Genomic DNA, 21,692 nt, shown 5'->3' on the forward strand with positions numbered 1-21,692 from the left:
ATAAGCAAAGAGACCAAGAGTTCTTCGGAGTGACTTTTTGTCTTGAGGCATTGGAAGTTCCCGTAGAGCTCGTAGTCGTTCAGGGTCTGGGAATATTGAACCTCCTTCCACTACATAACCAAGGATGCTAAGTCTTTTAGTTGAAAAAGTGCACTTTTCCTCATTGTAACTGATATTTTTCTTCTTGGCGGCTTCCAAAAACTTATCAAGGTTTGCATCATGTTCCTCCTGGGTCTTGCCACAAATGGTAACATTATCTAAATACGCATAAGTTCCCATGAGTTGCTCTTCCTGAATGAGTGAATCCATAATTCGTTGGAAGCAGGCTACCCCATTGGTGACTCCAAAAGGGACTCTGGTAAACTGATACAGGCCATCACTAGCCTGAAACGCTGTGTATGGTTTATCTTCATTCCTTATAGGGACTTGATGATAGGCACTCTGTAGATCAATTGTGCTAAACACATAGTACGGAGCAATTTTGTTCACTGTATCATCAATTCGAGGTAGAGGGTACCCATCAAGAAGTGTAAATTTGTTGATTGTCTCAGAGTAATCGATAGCCAGTCTCCGTTTCCTATAATCATCTTTAACAACAACCTGTGCACGCCAAGGGGAATTACTCGGTTCTATAATACCCTCCTTCAGCAGCCTCTGAGTTTCTTTCTCAATGAACATCCGATCCTCATAAGAATAGCGGCGTGACTTAGCTGATATAGGATGGCAATCCGCGGTAAGATTTGCAAACAGCTTTGGTGGGTCAACCCTTAAAGTGCTAAGTCCACAGACAACAAGAGGAGGCAGTTCACCTCCATATGTTAAGGTGACACTATCATGCAGCTTCTGAAAGTCCTGACCAAGGATAACATCAGAGCACAGTTGTGGCAGAATAGCTAAATGTACATCTTGATAATCCTTTCCATTAACTCTGAGATTTACCTTACAAAACCCTAAGGTCTGAATAGAGAGAGATGTTGATGCCATGGAAACGGTACCTGATGAGTGATGTACAGTCAAGGAGTGGCGTTTAACTAAGTCAAGGTTGATGAAACTCTCTGAGCTGCCACTATCAATAAGACCATCTACTTCTGTTCCTTTGATGAATACTTTCACAACTGCCTTTGACAGTGACTTTGCAAAAGCCTTCGACAAGTGTGACCATGGCGTAATAGCGCACAAAATGCGTGCTAAAGGAATAACAGGAAAAGTCGGGCGATGGATCTATAATTTCCTCACTAACAGAACACAGAGAGTAGTCGTCAACAGAGCAAAGTCCGGGGCAGCTACGGTGAAAAGCTCTGTTCCACAAGGCACAGTACTAGCTCCCATCTTGTTCCTCATCCTCATATCTGACATAGACAAGGATGTCAGCCACAGCACCGTGTCTTCCTTTGCAGATGACACCCGATTCTGCATGACAGTGTCTTCCATTGCAGACACTGCAAGGCTCCAGGCGGACATCAACCAAATCTTTCAGTGGGCTGCAGAAAACAATATGAAGTTCAACGATGAGAAATTTCAATTACTCAGATATGGTAAACACCAGGAAATTAAATCTTCATCAGAGTACAAAACAAATTCTGGCCACAAAATAGAGTGAAACACCAACGTCAAAGACCTGGGAGTGATCATGTCGGAGGATCTCACCTTCAAGGACCATAACATTGTATCAATCGCATCTGCTAGAAAAATGACAGGATGGATAATGAGAACCTTCAAAACTAGGGAGGCCAAGCAGGTGAAATTGCTGACCTAGAAAATGTACAGAGAACCTTCACAGCGCGCATAACGGAGATAAAACACCTCAATTACTGGGAGCGCTTGAGGTTCCTAAACCTGTATTCCCTGGAATGCAGGCGGGAGAGATACATGATTATATACACCTGGAAAATCCTAGAGGAACTAGTACCGAACTTGCACACGAAAATCACTCACTATGAAAGCAAAAGACTTGGCAGACGATGCAACATCCCCCCAATGAAAAGCAGGGGTGTCACTAGCACGTTAAGAGACCATACAAAAAGTGTCAGGGGCCCGAGACTGTTCAACTGCCTCCCAGCATACATAAGGGGGATTACCAACAGACCCCTGGCAGTCTTCAAGCTGGCACTGGACAAGCACCTAAAGTCGGTTCCTGACCAGCCGGGCTGTGGCTCGTACGTTGGTTTGCGTGCAGCCAGCAGTAACAGCCTGGTTGATCAGACTCTGATCCACCAAGAGGCCTGGTCACAGACCGAGCTGCGGGGGCGTTGACCCCCGGAACTCTCTCCAGGTAAACTCCATGTGTTGGCGCCCATGACACACACCAAACTGTTGTTGTTGTTAAGGGCCCCGAGAGGTGGTGCAGTATTATCCTGCTGCTGCTCCCCACAGGAGCAGTATCACTACACTGCAATGTTGAGGTACAGTTCCTGGACCCAGTATGTACCTCTGAAATGTTGAAATACAGTACCTCTGCAGTGCTGAGGTACAGTTCCTGGACCCAGTATGTACTTCTGTTGTGTTGAGGTACAGCCCCTGGACCCAGTATTTACTTTTGTAATGTTGAGGTACAGTCCCTGGACCCAGTATCTACCTCTGTAATGTTGAGATAGAGCCCCTGGACCCAGTATCTACCTCTGTAATGTTGAGGTACAGTCCCTGGACCCAGTATCTACCTCTGTAATGTTGAGGTACAGCCTCTGGACCCAGTATCTACCTCTGTAATGTTGAGGTACAGTCCCTGCACTTAGTATGTACCTCTGTAATGTTAATTAAGGTACAGTCGCTGCAACCATTGTGTACCTCTATTAAGAGGCGTCACTAGGGTTGGTGTCACCCGGGGCAGCATCTTTGGTGTCACCCCCATGAAATCCAAGGACGGGGGGACAGGGGTAGTAAACTCCAGTTACATCACTGCTGCACGACCAGTTACATCACTGCTGCACGACCAGTTACATCACTGCTGCACGACCAATTACATCACTGCTGCACGACCAGTTACATCACTGCTGCACGACCAATTACATCACTGCTGCACGACCAGTTACATCACTGCTGCACGACCAGTTACATCACTGCTGCATGACCAGTTACATCACTGCTGCACGACCAGTTACATCACTACTGCACGACCAGTTACATCACTGCTGCACGACCAGTTACATCACTGCTGCATGACCAGTTACATCACTGCTGCACGACCAGTTACATCACTGCTGCATGGCCAGTTACATCACTGCTGCATGACCAGTTATATCACTGCTGCATGACCAGTTACATCACTGCTGCACGACCAGTTACATCACTGCTGCACGACCAGTTACATCACTGCTGCACGACCAGTTACATCACTGCTGCATGACCAGTTACATCACTGCTGCACGACCAGTTACATCACTGCTGCACGACCAGTTACATCACTGCTGCATGACCAGTTACATCACTGCTGCACGACCAGTTACATCACTACTGCACGACCAGTTACATCACTACTGCACGACCAGTTACATCACTGCTGCACGACCAGTTACATCACTGCTGCATGACCAGTTACATCACTGCTGCACGACCAGTTACATCACTGCTGCATGGCCAGTTACATCACTGCTGCATGACCAGTTATATCACTGCTGCATGACCAGTTACATCACTGCTGCACGACCAGTTACATCACTGCTGCATGACCAGTTACATCACTGCTGCACGACCAGTTACATCACTGCTGCATGACCAGTTACATCACTGCTGCATGACCAGTTACATCACTGCTGCATGACCAGTTACATCACTGCTGCATGACCAGTTACATCACTGCTGCATGACCAGTTACATCGCTGCTGCACGACCAGTTACATCACTGCTGCATGACCAGTTACATAACTGCTACCTGACCAGTTACATCACTGCTGCATGGCCAGTTACATCACTGCTGCATGACCAGTTACATCACTGCTGCATGACCAGTTACATCACTGCTGCACGACCAGTTACACAACTGCTACCTGACCAGTTACATCACTGCTGCATGGCCAGTTACATCACTGCTGCATGACCAGTTACATCACTGCTGCATGACCAGTTATATCACTGCTGCATGACCAGTTACATCACTACTGCACGACCAGTTACATCACTGCTGCACGACCAGTTACATCACTGCTGCACGACCAGTTACGTCACTGCTGCATGACCAGTTACATCACTGCTGCATGACCAGTTACATCACTGCTGCACGACCAGTTACATCACTGCTGCACGACCAGTTACATCACTGCTGCACGACCAGTTACATCACTACTGCACGACCAGTTACATCACTGCTGCACGACCAGTTACATCACTGCTGCATGACCAGTTACATCACTGCTGCATGACCAGTTACATCACTGCTGCATGACCAGTTACATCACTGCTGCATGACCAGTTACATCACTGCTGCACGACCAGTTACATAACTGCTACCTGACCAGTTACATCACTGCTACCTGACCAGTTACATCACTGCTGCATGACCAGTTACATCACTGCTGCATGACCAGTTACATCACTGCTGCATGACCAGTTACATCACTGCTGCATGACCAGTTACATCACTGCTGCACGACCAGTTACATCACTGCTGCATGACCAGTTACATCACTGCTGCATGACCAGTTACATCACTGCTGCATGACCAGTTACATCGCTGCTGCACGACCAGTTACATCACTGCTGCATGACCAGTTACATCACTGCTGCATGACCAGTTACATCACTGCTGCATGACCAGTTACATCACTGCTGCATGACCAGTTACATCGCTGCTGCACGACCAGTTACATCACTGCTGCACGACCAGTTACATCACTGCTGCATGACCAGTTACATCACTGCTGCACGACCAGTTACATCACTGCTGCATGATCAGTTACATCACTGCTGCATGACCAGTTACATCACTGCTGCACGACCAGTTACATCACTGCTGCATGACCAGTTACATCACTGCTGCATGACCAGTTACATCGCTGCTGCACGACCAGTTACATCACTGCTGCATGACCAGTAACATCACTGCTGCATGACCAGTTACATCACTGCTGCATGACCAGTAACATCACTGTTGCATGACCAGTTACATCACTGCTGCATGACCAGTAACATAACTGCTACCTGACCAGTTACATCACTGCTGCATGACCAGTTACATCACTGCTGCATGACCAGTTACATCACTGCTGCATGACCAGTAACATCACTGCTGCATGACCAGTTACATCACTGCTGCATGACCAGTTACATCACTGCTGCATGACCAGTAACATAACTGCTACCTGACCAGTTACATCACTGCTGCATGACCAGTAACATCACTGCTGCATGACCAGTTACATCACTGCTGCATGACCAGTTACATCACTGCTGCATGACCAGTTACATCACTGCTGCATGACCAGTTACATCACTGCTGCATGACCAGTTACATCACTGCTGCATGACCAGTTACATCACTGCTGCATGACCAGTTACATCACTGCTGCATGACCAGTTACATCACTGCTGCATGACCAGTTACATCACTGCTGCATGACCAGTTACATCACTGCTGCATGACCAGTTACATCACTGCTGCATGACCAGTTACATCACTGCTGCATGACCAGTTACATCACTGCTGCATGACCAGTTACATCACTGCTGCATGACCAGTTACATCACTGCTGCATGACCAGTTACATCACTGCTGCATGACCAGTTACATCACTGCTGCATGACCAATGACTAATATTTAGCAATGAGAACGTTTAAAGGCCATAAATCAAACTTTATTAATGATAAAATAAATAATCGTAGTAATATTGAGGAAATATAAACTTAAATACCACTTTGAGTATAGGCAACAGATCCTACATTTATTCATCTTCAACAATGAAAAAAAAAAAACTTGAAAAATAAAGAAAAACAATAGTTCCGATTTAACGTTGAGTACAGGTAACATCTCATTGAATCTGATATTTCATTTCCTTGCCTTCAATCCTGCAAAATCATCTATCACATAAAAATCAATGATTTTCTCTGTATAAGCAAATTTGTACTCTGTAATTCTATAATAGGCTATATAGCAACGAAGAATTTTTCTCTTATGTTGCTGCAGCATGGTTTTGGTCATTAGTGTTACCTTCTTTAGATGCTCTATGGTATCAACCCCCAAATGGTGTCACCCAGGCTGTGGTTTGTACATTGGGATGCATGCAGCTAACAGTAACAGCCTGGTTGATCAGGCACTGATCCATCATGAGGCCTGGTCACACACTGGGCTGCAGGGGCATTGACCCCCAGAACCCTCTCCAGGTATACTTCAGGTAATGTATATAACAGCATAGAAAGTGGTGGCCCTTAACATATATAACAGCTCAGGAGTAGTAGCCCTTAACATATAACAGCTCAGAGGTGGTAGCCCTTAACATATAACAGCTCAGAGGTGGTAGCCCTTAACATATGCAACAGCTCAGGAGTTGTAGCCCTTAACATATGCAACAGCTCAGGGGTAGTAGCCCTTAACATATAACAGCTCAGATGGTGGTAGCCCTTAACATATGCAACAGCTCATGGGTTGTAGCCCTTAACATATAACAGCTCAGATGGTGGTAGCCCTTACAGAAAGGGAGGGGAATGATTTTCTATTTTTTTTAGCTAACATACGTGTAAATTTTACCTTATTCCTAGTAATGACCCTCGTATTGTAGATAGTCTTAATGACCCTCGTGTAGTAGATAGTCTTTTTAGTATGATAATAAGATGTTATCTTCATTGTAGAACAATAAGAAAATATTATAACCTTTATATTATAATAATAAGGTAAAAGGACCCCAATGGAAATAAGTCACTCTGTCTGACTTTTTTGGGTTATCCCAGGTTCTCTACACATATGCTGCTATGTATGATAATTCTATGTAACTGTATTTGTGTATACCTGAATAAACTTACTTAACATATGCAACAGCTCAGGGGTAGTAGCCCTTAACATATAACAGCTCAAGGGCGGTAGCCCTTAACATATGTAACAGCTCAGAGAGTGGTGGCCCTTAACAGGTGGACAGCAGCATCAAGTATGGCGACTCTGGTGGATAAAGTTAATATGGTCCTGACCAGCTCTGGCATGAGACCCATCACTAGGGACAACCTCTTGTATTATTATGCTCCCATCAAGGGTTCTCTCTCCTATGGTGTGCTCAGTGTTCAGATGTTCAACCCGGAGTTGTTTGAGAACTTTAAGTTCCTGTAAGTTTAGTGTGACCTTGATACTCGTCAGGGGAGGCTCTTGATCCCAGGGATTGGAGTTGCCCTCTGCTTCCTTGGATCAGATTTGGTTGTTTTTTAAATGGTTACTAGATTATGAGGGTTGATAATGTGAGAAATGTCTTCTCATTTCCCCAAGTGCTGGCCCCACGATTTTAGCACTTTACTGTGAGAACTAATAATATCCATATATTCATTTATTATAAATGATAATATGCAAGCATTTAGTAATGTGAGATCAGTACATAATAGTAGTTCATGGAGCACTGTATATGGTCGTCTATGGCAGATGGCAGTAGTCAAAGGCATTACTGAATTAGAACTTTGAAGTATTTTTCTAATATTATTACATCTCATAGATTCCCTCATGGCATCTCATGAACCCTTCATGGCACCTCATGGACCTCTTATGGCATCTCATGAACCCCTCATGCTACCTCATAGGCCCCTTGTGGCATCTCATGAACCCCTCATGCTACCTCATAGGCCCCTTGTGGCATCTCATGAACCCCTCATGCTACCTCATAGGCCCCTTATGGCATCTCATGAACCCCTCATGGCACCTCATGGAAAGTGCTATCATGTCAGTGAAGGGCTCTTGATATGATAAACTAAATTTTCTTTCCCCCCTTCCATAGAGTCAACCAGAGTCCCTCTTGTTTCCCAGGTGCTATATGATACCTACAGGTTTAGTGCTCCCTTCTGATTTAAATACACTACTGTATGTATAAGTCACCCCTTTCTCACTTGGGTAAAAGAAAAAAATTATAGTAATCTTTATTTCTACAGGTACATCATACATCTTATACAGACCATAGCTGATGTCAGTGACATACTATATAGAAAGCCCTGTTTATGCAGAGCATTTTTGGGCAAATTATGTCAATTTTGTCCCTGGGATGCAACTCACACCAGTCGACTAGCACCCAGGTGTCTTAAGGAAACACATACTAATGTTTCCACCTGTGCTGGGGATCGAACCACGAACCTTAGTGTGTTTGCTGAGTGCGCTAACAAGTGGAATTTGAAAACAGGTCATAAGTGTACCTTATCTTATATTGACACAATATGCTACAGTAGTACAGTACAGTATTATAGGAAAATACATGGGGGTTTAATAATGTACTCAGTGTCAGTGGGTTTACTTTCATGTTGTACTGCTGGTAATCTACAAGCTGTGCTGCTGTATGACCCTTGTGGGTTTTGTTCTTAGTTTTGACTGTAAGGATAATACGAGCCATGCTTCGGTTTGTAGCGCACTCAGCTTGCACATTGAAGTTCGTAATTCTATCTCCAGTACAGGTGGAAACATTGGGGCATGTTTCCTTACACCTGCTGTCCCTGTTTACCTAGTAGTAAGTAGGTACCTGGGTGTTGGCTGACTGGTGTTGGTGCATGCTGGAGACAAAATTAACCCAATTGCTCAAAATCCTCTGCATAACCAGGGGCTTTCTATGTAGTATGTCATTGATATCACCTACTGTCTGTGTAAGTTGTATCAAATAATTGTAGAAATAATGATGATGATGATGATTATTATTAAATTTCTGTGGCTTGTGTATCATACCTTTATCTGCTTGTTTCACTCCTGGATCAGTAATTCAAATACACAGTAGTAATATGCTATGATCTGCAACCTTTGGACAGTATTATGCAATGATTCAGGAGGAGAGCATTTTCTGGGTTATAGTCATCTTGCTAAGATAAATTCTGTTAAAACTTAAAGTATCCATAGTTATCCTATTGTGCCAATCAAATTTCAATGTGCAATATGTATTAACCAAAAATATATTCTACCTCAGCATTCACCAAGGCAAATGTCATACCAGATTGTTACTTAAGGTCTTAAAATTTAATGAATTGGCAACCAAATTGTTACAGTGTATTGTTACAGTTTCGTGAAAACCATAGCATTCTAATAGGCTCAGTTGGCTATGCTCTCACCTCATTATTGAGTGTCTGTGGCTCAAGCCCTGGCACGAGTGGAAATGTTGGGCACATTTTCTTACACCTGCTGTCCCTGTTCACCTAGCAATGTTAGTCAACTGGTGTGGGTCGCATCCTTGGACAAGATTGAAGGACCCCATTGGAAGTAAGACGGACAATCCTTGATTATACACTGGCTTTCTTGGGTTTTCCTGGGTGGCTAACCCTCTCCCAGGTTAAACATCCAAACAAATCTTATGTTACAACTGTCCATTAATTATAAGTTAATTGTAAGGCTGCCTGAAATGCTTTGCAAAACAAAGGACTGTCTATGAAGTAGCTTATACATGTCAAAGAATCTTGTGTCAGTTGTATACTCTATAGGAAATAAAGTGTTTGTTTTCCAGTAGAAATATAGTTTTGTTATTTTTTTTATTAACATGTCAGCTGTTTCCCACCGAGGCAGGGCAACCTGAAAAAGAAGAAACACTTTTATTATCATTCACTAAATCACTGTCTTGCCAGAGACATGCCTACACTACAGTTCAAAAACTGCAATATATTTCCACCCCTATAAATGTGTGTGTATGTATGTATGTATATATATATACAGTGGACCCCCGGTTAACGATATTTTTTCACTCCAGAAGTATGTTCAGGTGCCAGTACTGACCGAATTTGTTCCCATAAGAAATATTGTGAAGTAGATTAGTCCATTTCAGACCCCCAAACATACACATACAAACGCACTTACATAAATACACTTACATAATTGGTCACATTCGGAGGTAATCGTTATGCGGGGGTCCACTGTATATATATATATATATATATATATATATATATATATATATATATATATATATATATATATATATATATATATATATCTCTATATATCTATATATATATATATATATATATCTATCTATATATATATATATATGTAGATATATACATGTATGTATATGTATATATATATATATATATATATAGATATATATACAGTGGACCCCCGCATAGCGAACTTAATCCGTGCAAGAGGGCTGGTCGTTATGCGAAATGTTCGCTATGCGAATTAATTTTCCCCATAAGAAATAATGGAAATAAAATTAATCCGTGCAAGACACCCAAAAGTATGAAAAAAAAATTTTTTTACCACAAAAAAATGTTAATTTTAGTACACACAAACTGAAAAAGGCATGCACAATTACATGACACTTTTATTGAAGATCTGGTGATGATTGATGGGATGGGAGGAGGGGAGAGAGAGTGTTAGTGTTTAGAAGGGGAATCCCCTTCCATTAACACTTGAGGAGGCAAGTCCTTTTCCGGGGTTACTTCCCTTCTTCTTTTAATGCCACTAGGACCAGCTTCAGAGTCACTGGACTTCTTTCTGTCCATAGAGCTCTGTACCTCCCGTTCCTTTACGATTTGTCTAAAATGGGCCATAACATTGTCATTGAAATAGTCACCAGCACGCCTTGCAACAGCTGTGTCAGGGTGATTTTCATCCATAAAGGTTTGCAGTTCAACCCACTGTGCACACATTTCCTTAATTTTTGAAGTAGGCACAATGGATTCCACAACTGGCATAGGCTTCTCAGGGTTAGCCCCAAACCCTTCAAAATCTTTCTTAATTTCCATACTAATTCTCACCCTTTTTACCACAGGGTTGGCACTAGAAGCTTTCTTGGGGCCCATGGTCACTTATTTTCAACAAACAGAACCGAAAACACTGTAATAATACGAAATATTCCGAGTGTATGCTTGAATGTTACCGCGGAGGCTAGCTGGTAAACAATGGGACAGGCGGCACATGTGAGGCTGGCTGAGGCCGCACATTGGACGCGTCTCGGACGAAGTTCGCTGAGCGGGTTTTTGTCTACTATGCGGGGCAAAATTTTAGCGATCAAAGCGTTCGCTATGCGGAATGTTCGCTATGCAAGGCGTTCGCTATGCGGGGGTCCACTGTATATATAGATATATATATATATATATATGCAAAATAACCACTCTGAAAGAATAGAGAAATTCCAATTTCTCTATTCTTTCAGAGTGGTTGTTTTGCATATTCTGAAATCAACTGCTTACTGTGATCTTATTGCATATATATATATATATATATATATATATCCTAGGTAGTAGGTTGGTAGACAGCAACCGCCCAGGGAGGTACTACCGTCCTGCCAAGTGAGTGTAAAACGAAAGCCTGTAATTGTTTTACATGATGGTAGGATTGCTGGTGTCCTTTTTTCTGTCTCATGAACATGCAAGTTTTCAGGTACGTCTTGCTACTTCTACTTACACTTAGGTCCCACTACACATACATGTACAAGCACATATATACACACCCCTCTGGGTTTTCTTCTATTTTCTTTCTAGTTCTTATTCTTGTTTATTTCCTCTTATCTCCATGGGGAAGTGGAACAGAATTCTTCCTCCGTAAGCCATGCGTGTTGTAAGAGGCGACTAAAATGCCGGGAGCAAGGGGCTAGTAACCTCTTCTCCTGTATATATTACTAAATGTAAAAGGAGAAACTTTCGTTTTTCCTTTTGGGCCACCCCGCCTCGGTGGGATACGGCCGGTGTGTTGAAAGAAAGAAAGATATATATATATATATATATATATACATATATATATTATATATATATATTTTATATATATATATATATATATATATATATATACATACATACATACATACATATACATATATATACACAGTGGACCCTCGACCAACGATGGCATCGATTTACGATAAATCCGACTAGCAATACATTTTAACGCAAAAATTTTGCCTCGACTAGCGCTAAAAAACTCGACCAACACTATTCGTTCCGTCTGAGACGCGTCCACTTCTGGCCAATGTTTACAAGCCAGCCAGCCACCGCGGTCGCTTCCAAGCATACAATCGGAACATTTCATATTATCACAGCCTTTTTAGTGATTGCACCTGCAATATATATATATATATATATATATATATATATATAGATATATATATATATATATATATATATATATATATATATATATATATATATATATATATATATATATACAGTGGACCCCCGGTTAACGATTTTAATCCGTGCAAGAGGGGTAATTGTTATGCGAAATAATCGTTATGTGAATGAATTTTCCCCATAAGAAATAATGGAAATAAAATTAATCCGTGCAAGACACCCAAAAGTATGAAAAAAAAATTTTTTTTACCACGTGAAATATTAATTTTAATACACACAAACTGAAAAAGGCATGCACACTTACATGACACTTACTTTTATTGAAGATCTGGTGATGATTGATGGGATGGGAGGAGGGGAGAGCATTATCTTCTTACTGTTTAGAAGGGGAATCCCCTTCCATTAGGACTTGAGGTAGTAAGTCCTTTTCTGGGGTTACTTCCCTTCTTTTTTTAATGCCACTAGGGCCAGCTTCAGAGTCACTGGACTTCTTTCGCACAAGATATCTGTCCATAGTGGCCTGTACCTCTCGTTCCTTTATCACTTCCCTAAAGTGTTTCACAACATTGTCAGTGTACAGGTTGCCAACACGGCTTGCAATAGCTGTGTGAGGGTGATTTTCATCCATGAAGGTTTGCACTTCAAGCCACTTTGCACAGATTTCCTTTATCTTTGTAGTAGGCAACTTCTTCAATTTCTCTCTCCCCTCCTCTGAACCAGTTTCCCCAGGTCTGGCCTCTTGCTCTTGAAGTTGATCTATCAGCTCATCAGTGGTTAGTTCTTCATTGTCCTCCTCCACCAACTCTTCCACATCCTCCCCACTAACCTCCAACCCCAAGGACTTTCCCAATGCCACAATGGATTCCTCAACTGGCACAGGATTCTCAGGGTTAGCCTCAAACCCTTCAAAATCCCTTTTGTCTACACATTCTGGCCACAGTTTCTTCCAAGCAGAGTTCAAGGTCCTCTTAGTCACTTCCTCCCAAGCCTTACCTATAAGGTTTACACAATTGAGGATATTAAAGTGATCTCTCCAAAACTCTCTTAGAGTCAGTTGAGTTTCTGAGGTCATTACAAAGCACCTTTCAAACAGAGCTTTTGTGTACAGTTTCTTGAAGTTGGAAATAACCTGCTGGTCCATGGGCTGCAGGAGAGGAGTGGTATTAGGAGGCAAAAACTTCACCTTAATGAAGCTCATGTCCCCATAAAGTCGCTCTGCCACGTCTGTAGGATGACCAGGGGCATTGTCTAACACCAGGAGGCACTTAAGTTCTAATTTCTTTTCAGTTAGGTAATCTTTCACATTGGGGGCAAATGCATGGTGTAACCAGTTATAGAAAAATTCCCTAGTGACCCATGCCTTACTGTTTGCCCTCCACAGCACACACAAATTATCCTTGAGGACATTCTTTTGCCTGAACGCTCTGGGAGTTTCAGAGTGATACACTAGTAAAGGCTTCACTTTGCAATCACCAGTAGCATTGGCACACATGAGAAGAGTAAGCCTGTCTTTCATAGGCTTATGTCCTGGGAGTGCCTTTTCCTCCTGAGTAATGTAGGTCCTGCTTGGCATTTTCTTCCAGAACAGGCCTGTTTCATCACAATTAAACACTTGTTCAGGTTTCAGTCCTTCAGTTTCTATATACTCCTTGAATTCCTGCACATATTTTTCAGCTGCTTTGTGGTCCGAACTGGCAGCCTCACCATGCCTTATCACACTATGGATGCCACTACGCTTCTTAAATCTCTCAAACCAACCTTTGCTGGCCTTAAATTCACTCACATCATCACTAGTTGCAGGCATTTTTTTAATTAAATCCTCATGCAACTTCCTAGCCTTTTCACATATGATCGCTTGAGAGACGCTATCTCCTGCTAGCTGTTTTTCATTTATCCACACCAATAAGAGTCTCTCAACATCTTCCATCACTTGCGATCTTTGTTTCGAAAACACAGTTAAACCTTTGGCAACAACAGCTTCCTTGATTGTCTTTTTGGTGCCCACAATAGTAGCGATGGTTGATTGGGGTTTCTTGTACAACTTGACTAGGTCGGCAATACGCACTCCACTTTCATACTTATCAATGATCTCTTTCTTCATTTCAATGGGTATCCTTACCCTTATTGGTGTACGGTTGGCACTAGAAGCTTTCTTGGGGCCCATGGTCACTTATTTTCCAGAAACACCACCGAAAACACTGTAATAATACGAAATATTCCGAGTGTATGCTTGGATGTTAGCGCGGAGGCTGCCTGGTAAACAATGGCACGGGCGGCACATGTGAGGCTGGGTGAGGGCGCACATTGGACGCGTCTCGGACGAAAATCGGTGAGCGGGTTTTTAATCGGTATGCGCGGCAAAAATTTTGCGATTAAAGTAAGCAGTATGCGAAATAATCGCTATGTGATGCCATCGTTATGCGGGGGTCCACTGTATATATATATATATATATATATATATATATATATAATACACACACGTCTGCTGACGTGTCAGCAGATGGGTCTATGAAAGATGAGGTGAATCATAGAATTGATGAGGGAAAAAGAGTGAGTGGTGCACTTAGGAGTCTGTGGAGACAAAGAACTTTGTCCTTGGAGGCAAAGAGGGGAATGTATGAGAGTATAGTTTTACCAATGCTCTTATATGGGTGTGAAGCATGGGTGATGAATGTTGCAGCGAGGAGAAGGCTGGAGGCAGTGGAGATGTCATGTCTGAGGGCAATGTGTGGTGTGAATATAATGCAGAGAATTCGTAGTTTGGAAGTTAGGAGGAGGTGCGGGATTACCAAAACTGTTGTCCACAGGGCTGAGGAAGGGTTGTTGAGGTGGTTCGGACATGTAGAGAGAATGGAGCGAAACAGAATGACTTCAAGAGTGTATCAGTCTGTAGTGGAAGGAAGGCGGGGTAGGGGTCAGCCTAGGAAAGGTTGGAGGGAGGGGGTAAAGGAGGTTTTGTGTTCGAGGGGCTTGGACTTCCAGCAGGCATGCGTGAGGGTGTTTGATAGGAGTGAATGGAGACAAGTGGTTTTTAATACTTGACGTGCTGTTGGAGTGTGAGCAAAGTAACATTTATGAAGGGATTCAGGGAAACCGGCAGGCCGGACTTGAGTCCTGGAGATGGGAAGTACAGTGCCTGCACTCTGAAGGAGGGGTGTTAATGTTGCAGTTTAAAAACTGTAGTGTAAAGCACCCTTCTGGCAAGACAGTGATGGAGTGAATGATGGTGAAAGTTTTTCTTTTTCGGGCCACCCTGCCATGGTGGGAATCGGCCAGTGTGATAATAATAATAATATATGTATATATATATTTATATGATTATTGTTTTTTCAGGGTAATTCCTCAGTATATATCATTGACCAATGCCTGCTTGGTGAATACCATTTCTGGGACAGGGCTCTACTTGTATTCCAGTCGTCATTTAGCACAAGCTACTCCCAAGGAAAAATTTATTTACTGGTAAGTGAATTTATATCTCAAAAAAACGAGCATGGTGTATTTTCTCAGTTATTGTTTTCTTTTTATATTTCTTTGCATGGTACTGTAATAATAATGACTAGTAACCAATGCTCTGTGTAGTTAATCTACTATTTACCATACATGTTATTTAGAGAAACCCTCATTGGCATTAGAATATTCTGCAGTTTATGAATAAATCAAATTTGTAATTAGGGATGTAATTTTCTTTTTCTTATTGTTGAAACTGGAAAGGTTACTTATTTGCTTGGCCATGGCTCTTCTTACTGCACTCTGAAGGAGAATTTGGTGCTGTTCAGATTATATGATTTTCATAGTTGCTGTAAATGCCTATTGTATATGTTCCCAGTGTCAAAGTAAAAAAATATAGGGTTAAGAATGGTAAAATCTGTATACTACATAATGTTGGTCTTGCCTTAAAATCAAACATTTTATTGAGAGACTGAAACTTTTGCTAAGGTCAGAGGTGGAGATGTGTTGAGCTGAGGTTTGTTACTGTATGTGTAGTAGAAAAGCGGCATGCTATATATATGTCCATTTGTAGCAAGAAGTTCCTCTTTTTATTTTTAATATTAAGCACTAAACCCATGTGGGTCATTCAGCACAAGACTTGGTGGAGGCTTGATATTCTGTCTGCTGAGACCAAGACAGATATGCTTCCTATTTGTACTCACCCATATCTATGCTAAGAAGTTCCTTTAATGAGGGTGTCTTGGGCTGGTGAGAAACTCTTGATTAAAAAATTTAAAGCTACCCTCTTCTTCCTCCAGTCCAAGTTGATTACCCCAACTTCCATTACAAGTTGGCATTCCATGACCCATATATATCATGAAGGGTACTTTCTTGTGAATATATTTTTTCTTGTTACACTGGCTATCTCTCAACAAGGTAAGGTAGCCAAAAAAAGAAAACATCCACCACCATTTATTCAGCAGCTGTCTTGCCAGAAGTGTGCAGACATAATTCAAATTACCCTCTGAACTGCAACATCCCCATCTTTCCTTCAGAGTGCAAGCACTGTGCTTCCCACCTCCAGTACTAAGTCTAGGTAATAGATTTTCCTGAATCCCTTATTAAATGTTACTTTGCTCGTACTCCAACAACACATCAAATCCTAAAAGCACTTGTCTCCACTCTGATGTTAAATGTTCACACACACACACCTGATGGATATTCAAATCTCTACTTTTTTGGGGGTGAATTTTTCTTCTCCCCCTATTTACACACCTTTTGAACATCCTATATTTCTCCATCCTTTCTAAATGCTCAAACCATCTCAAAATTCCTCTCCCCTTTAAATTATTCTGTTTGCAACCCTACACCATCTTCTCATTTCTACACAATAATTCTCTGCATAATATTTGTACCACACATTGTTCTCAAATATGACATTTCCACAACCTCCGGCTACCTTCTCACACCCATATTAAAAGGTTTGTACCACAATGCATTTTCCCTCTTTCCTCTATAGATAAACTTTCTTTCCTCATATGCCTGAACACTCCACCAAATCATTGCCATATATTTAAAAATCACTAAACCAGTGTGAGTGTGAATACATAATAATAAGATATGATTAATGCATTTATTTATTTTACAGCACTTTTGGGACAGTGATGTTTAATCTTGGATCAATGCTGCTATGGGCATTGGGTCGCACTGTAGCACCAGAGAATACAGTCGTGCGCACGATGATGGGTGCTGCTGGGGCAGTTGGAGCTCTGTATATTGGCAAGAATTATGTAGCTTACCTAGATGCTCATGTCAGAACTGTCAAAGCCTAGATAATGTTACCAAAATTTGATTTCACAATGCTCCTTCAGTAGTGCTTCCAACAAAGGAAGAATTTTATAGCATTAATTACTGTGAATACAAGAGCTTTAGTACCAAAAATTTTGAAGTTTAAAAATACATATACTGTATATAGGTGTATATATATATATATTTATATACATACTCTTTATTGCTCATTAAAACAGGTGAAATGATTACAATATTGCAAGAATGTTACTTTAGGTAAATTCCAAGCACAGTGTTTATTGTTGTTGTATATAAATGTCTGAATGGGATTTTCATATAAACTAGTGTGATCACAGACCTGTGTGAGGGTGTAATATTCTTATGGATATAATTTTTGGCTTCCGAAATTTTTTATTTGATCTCTCGTAATAATTCATGTGACAGTGAATTGCTAAATCTCTTCAGAATTTTCATCATCAGTGTTAATGTTATGTGAAGAGAATATTTATAATCATCTACAGCATATAACAAAGAATAGCACAATTAGTTTTCATCAAAATATTTTGTTACATTAAAAGTGTTCAGTGTTACTATTTTGGTATGCATTTTTAGTAAAGCATTTATAGGAAATATGAAATATATTATTAGTTGAGTGCTCAAGTTATTTTCCATTAATGGTGCCCTCTGTAACTTAGATATTGCTGATTATATTAGATGTTGCTGCTATAATTTGAGATATACACTACAGCTAAGGATAAGAGAGTATTATTTGCATCATTCTTATCAATGGATTTATTGTACTGATAGTCACAACTCAAGGTGAAAAGATAATTTAAGAGTACTGTACAAGAAAATTGTCAGAAATTTTTACAATTGGTTTATTACTGGGACAGATTTATGACTTTGTTCTACCCATGTTCCTTTTGTTGCTGGTCGGAGCATCGTATGTGTGCTGGCAGGTTAGCAAAGCATGCACAAATAGTACTGTACTAATAAAAGTTAATAGACTTTTAGATTTTAATATAATGAAACTATAACCTCATCACTTTTATTAGATATGAGGAAAACAGGAGTTAATTATAACCTTTATCATCACATGCATGTAAATATAGAGCCATTATTATTCTGTATAGAAGATGGCTTCACTGCTGCTGTATATTGGCAGTTTTTAACTATTCACTGTATACTATAACAAAGAATATTGGTGTTAAATAGTCTTAAATGCTTTTCATAAAATTTGACAGTATGTGTACTATTTGTGGTTGAAAAATTCTCTCTTATTCCAGTGTTTAAATATAACCCATATAAACACTGATCATTTTATAAATTACTATATTTTAAAAAAATTAATCATGAGGCAGGAAGCCCAGAGGATTTATTTATATGATCTTTTAAATATAACTAAGACTATTTGTTTATTCAACTATATTAATAATAATTTGCTTATTAATACAAGCAACATTAATCTACTATGCCAATTTCCATGAAATTTTGATTAGTGATTGTTTTGAATGATCATCCATGTTTATTTACTACAGTATTGATGGATCATATTTCAGCATGATTGTATTTAAAAAAAAATTGCTCTGATAACGTGTATGAGAAAGAACTTTATCCACAGAGGCAAACAAAGGAATGTCTTAAGAGCAAAGTGGTATCAGTACAATTCCACCAATACTTATTATATGGGTGAGAACCATGTAACAAGTGTTGGTTTTTGAACATTGCAGCAAGGAGAAGGTTGGAGACAGTGGAGATATGTTTGAGAGCAATGTGTGGTGTGAATATTATGCAGAGAATTCACATCTTAGTGTAGTGTTTTGGGGTTACTAAAAAGTATTATTCAAAAGAGAGGAGGGGTTGTTGAGATGGTTTGGACATAGAGAAAGAGTAGAACAGAATTGGATGACTAGGAGGGTACATAAATCTGGGGTGGAGGGCAGAGAGAAGAAGGGTTCATCCCAGGTAGGAATGGAGGGAAGTAGTAAGGAAAGTTTTGAGTGCTAGGCTCTTGGACATTAACAGGCATGTTAGAAAGGAGTGCATGGATTCTGTGATTTGATGTGCTGTTGGAGTGTGAGCAAGGTAACATTTATGAAGAGATTCAAGGAAAGTGGTTAGCTGGACTTGTGTTGTGGAGGTGGGAAATACAGTGCCTACACACTGAAGGAAGGGTGGAGATGTTGCAATTCAAAGGGTTATCCGAGCTGTTGATATCAGTATGCTTCTGACAAGACAGTGACTGAGTGAATGATGCTGAACTTGTTTCCATTTTTGGGTCAGTCTGTTTTGCTGGGAGACAGGTATTGTAAAAAAAAAAAAATTATTTATTTAGCTATATTTTCTTACAAGTGAAGCAATATTTGTCACCAAATACTTATAAATGGGATCTATTTAAGGCTGAATGATTTTCTAAGAGAATGGTTGCTGAATTTTTTAAGTATTTTATTAAGTAATGCTCTATCCTAAATATATAACTAGTGAATCTCATTTGTTACAGAAAACCATTGGTGTAAAAAAATTTTATTTAATATAGATGATATATAAATAACTGATGAAGTAAAATCTTTTGAAATTAGCTGTAATTTTTTTTATAATGGCAGTACTGTACCTCTGAATTATCTTGGGCATTTTCTCCAATTGTTATTAAGAACAATTTATAAATGTTTGATAATTGGAGTTAGCATATATATTGATCTTCACTAACAGTATTCATATATTTTGGAAGTTTTAATAAAAGTTGTACACCATAAAAACTGTCTTGTAGCTGTATAAAATAAAGCTTTACTTAAATATTTTATGCTTTTTCATGAACTACAGAAGGAGAATAAGATTGAAATGTGTTTAACCTATACACAGTATTTATCAACACATCTAGCACTGTATGACCCTTGTGGGTTTACTACTTGGTTATAATAATAATAATATTAGCACTTCTTTTTTATTATAATAATAATAATAATAATAATATCAACACATCTACATATCATTTTAAAATTGAGGAATGGATATTTTTATATTAACCTTTTTTTTTAATGCACTGGCCATCTCCCACCCATGCAGGGCAACCCAATAAGAAAAATAACATTTTTCTTTTTAAATTTAGTAATTTATACAAGAGAAGGGGTTACTAGCCCCTTACATGAACCTATTAACTTTTTGTACCCATGCTCTTATGCTATGCATTGCTCAGTCAGTTAAATTAAGCACCATTGCCTGAGACCAGCAAATGAATAGGTGTCCTTGTTAACAAGCCAATTAAATTTCCTGGCTCCACCTATACGCCTGTATAGTCCTTGTGGCTTAGCGCTTCTTTTTGATTATAATAATAATAATAATCCACCTATACGCTTTTATAACTGTATCAGTTCTAAATGTAGTCCTGTTCAGTTCTGAGAATTTCATTTTTTATAGTTTTGTTCTTGGGCAACTGTTTCTTTTGTAGTTTCTTGACATAAATCAATATGCCCTTGGTGAATAGCTAACATGAATCTTAAAGTCTTTTTCTGATACCTTGAATAATCTTCTTATGACATTTCCTATGTACTAGTAGAGACATGATAATGGAGACTGTTAGGTAAATGGACATAGATGTAACTAATTATTTTATTATTATCACACTGGCCGATTCCCACCAGGGCAGGGTGGCCCGAAAAAGAAAAACTTTCACCATCATTCACTCCATCACTGTCTTGCCAGAAGGGTGCTTTACACTACAGTTTTTAAACTGCAACATTAACACCCCTCCTTCAGAGTGCAGGCACTGTACTTCCCATCTCCAGGACTCAAGTCCTGTGGCAACATTTCACTCAACAGGAACTTTGTCAAGCTGTCATGGCTGACAAAGCTCCTGGAGAGTGAAATGTTGCCACAATGAAATGTCACATTAGTTACATCTATGTCCATTTACCTAACATTTTGTCAGTAACCCTACCATAATTAATAATGGAGGCTGATTAAGCTGATCCCTCATGTATTTACCATACATTGTGATCCAAGAAGCTGGGAGGTTGACACCTTGTCATCGCTCTTTCTTGAAGGCAAACTTCTTTCTGTGGTGAGACCAGGGGCAGATCTCCTATGAAACTAATGAAGCTTCAGGGGCCCTAATCCCAGAGGGGCCCCAGAAGGGACTTCAGTCCAAATTACTTAAAAATTTTGGGTCTTCAGTATGAGAAGGCATTGTGAAGGGGCCCTCATAACAGTTCAAGTTTCAGGACTCCAGAAATGTAGGTCTGCCACTGGGTGAGAGGACTGTGGTTTTTAATGTCATTTTTTTAAGGCACATGGGCTCAGGCATGCCTCATCTGGGCAGACCC

At 40.3% G+C, this 21,692-nt stretch overlaps 1 protein-coding gene and 1 long non-coding RNA gene across 2 annotated transcripts in view; both read left to right on the forward strand.

Annotated features, from left to right (window-relative positions):
- LOC138855222 (uncharacterized) overlaps positions 1–20,169 on the forward strand; it is a 202,825-nt gene extending 182,656 nt beyond the window's left edge. The window contains exon 2 of the long non-coding RNA XR_011394420.1: positions 17,561–20,169. This is a non-coding gene — a long non-coding RNA (uncharacterized lncRNA). The remainder of the gene's footprint in view (positions 1–17,560) is intronic.
- Positions 7,021–20,169, forward strand: LOC128703287 (uncharacterized). Its single transcript, XM_070103413.1, has 3 exons — positions 7,021–7,242; positions 15,490–15,615; positions 17,234–20,169. Exons 1-3 carry the CDS (start codon positions 7,073–7,075, stop codon positions 17,415–17,417), a joined length of 480 nt encoding a protein of 159 aa, XP_069959514.1. The 5' UTR covers positions 7,021–7,072; the 3' UTR covers positions 17,418–20,169.
- Positions 20,170–21,692: the final 1,523 nt, after the last annotated feature.

Source organism: Cherax quadricarinatus, chromosome 85 (genome assembly GCF_038502225.1).
Source record: "Cherax quadricarinatus isolate ZL_2023a chromosome 85, ASM3850222v1, whole genome shotgun sequence".
Lineage (NCBI taxonomy): Eukaryota > Metazoa > Arthropoda > Malacostraca > Decapoda > Parastacidae > Cherax > Cherax quadricarinatus.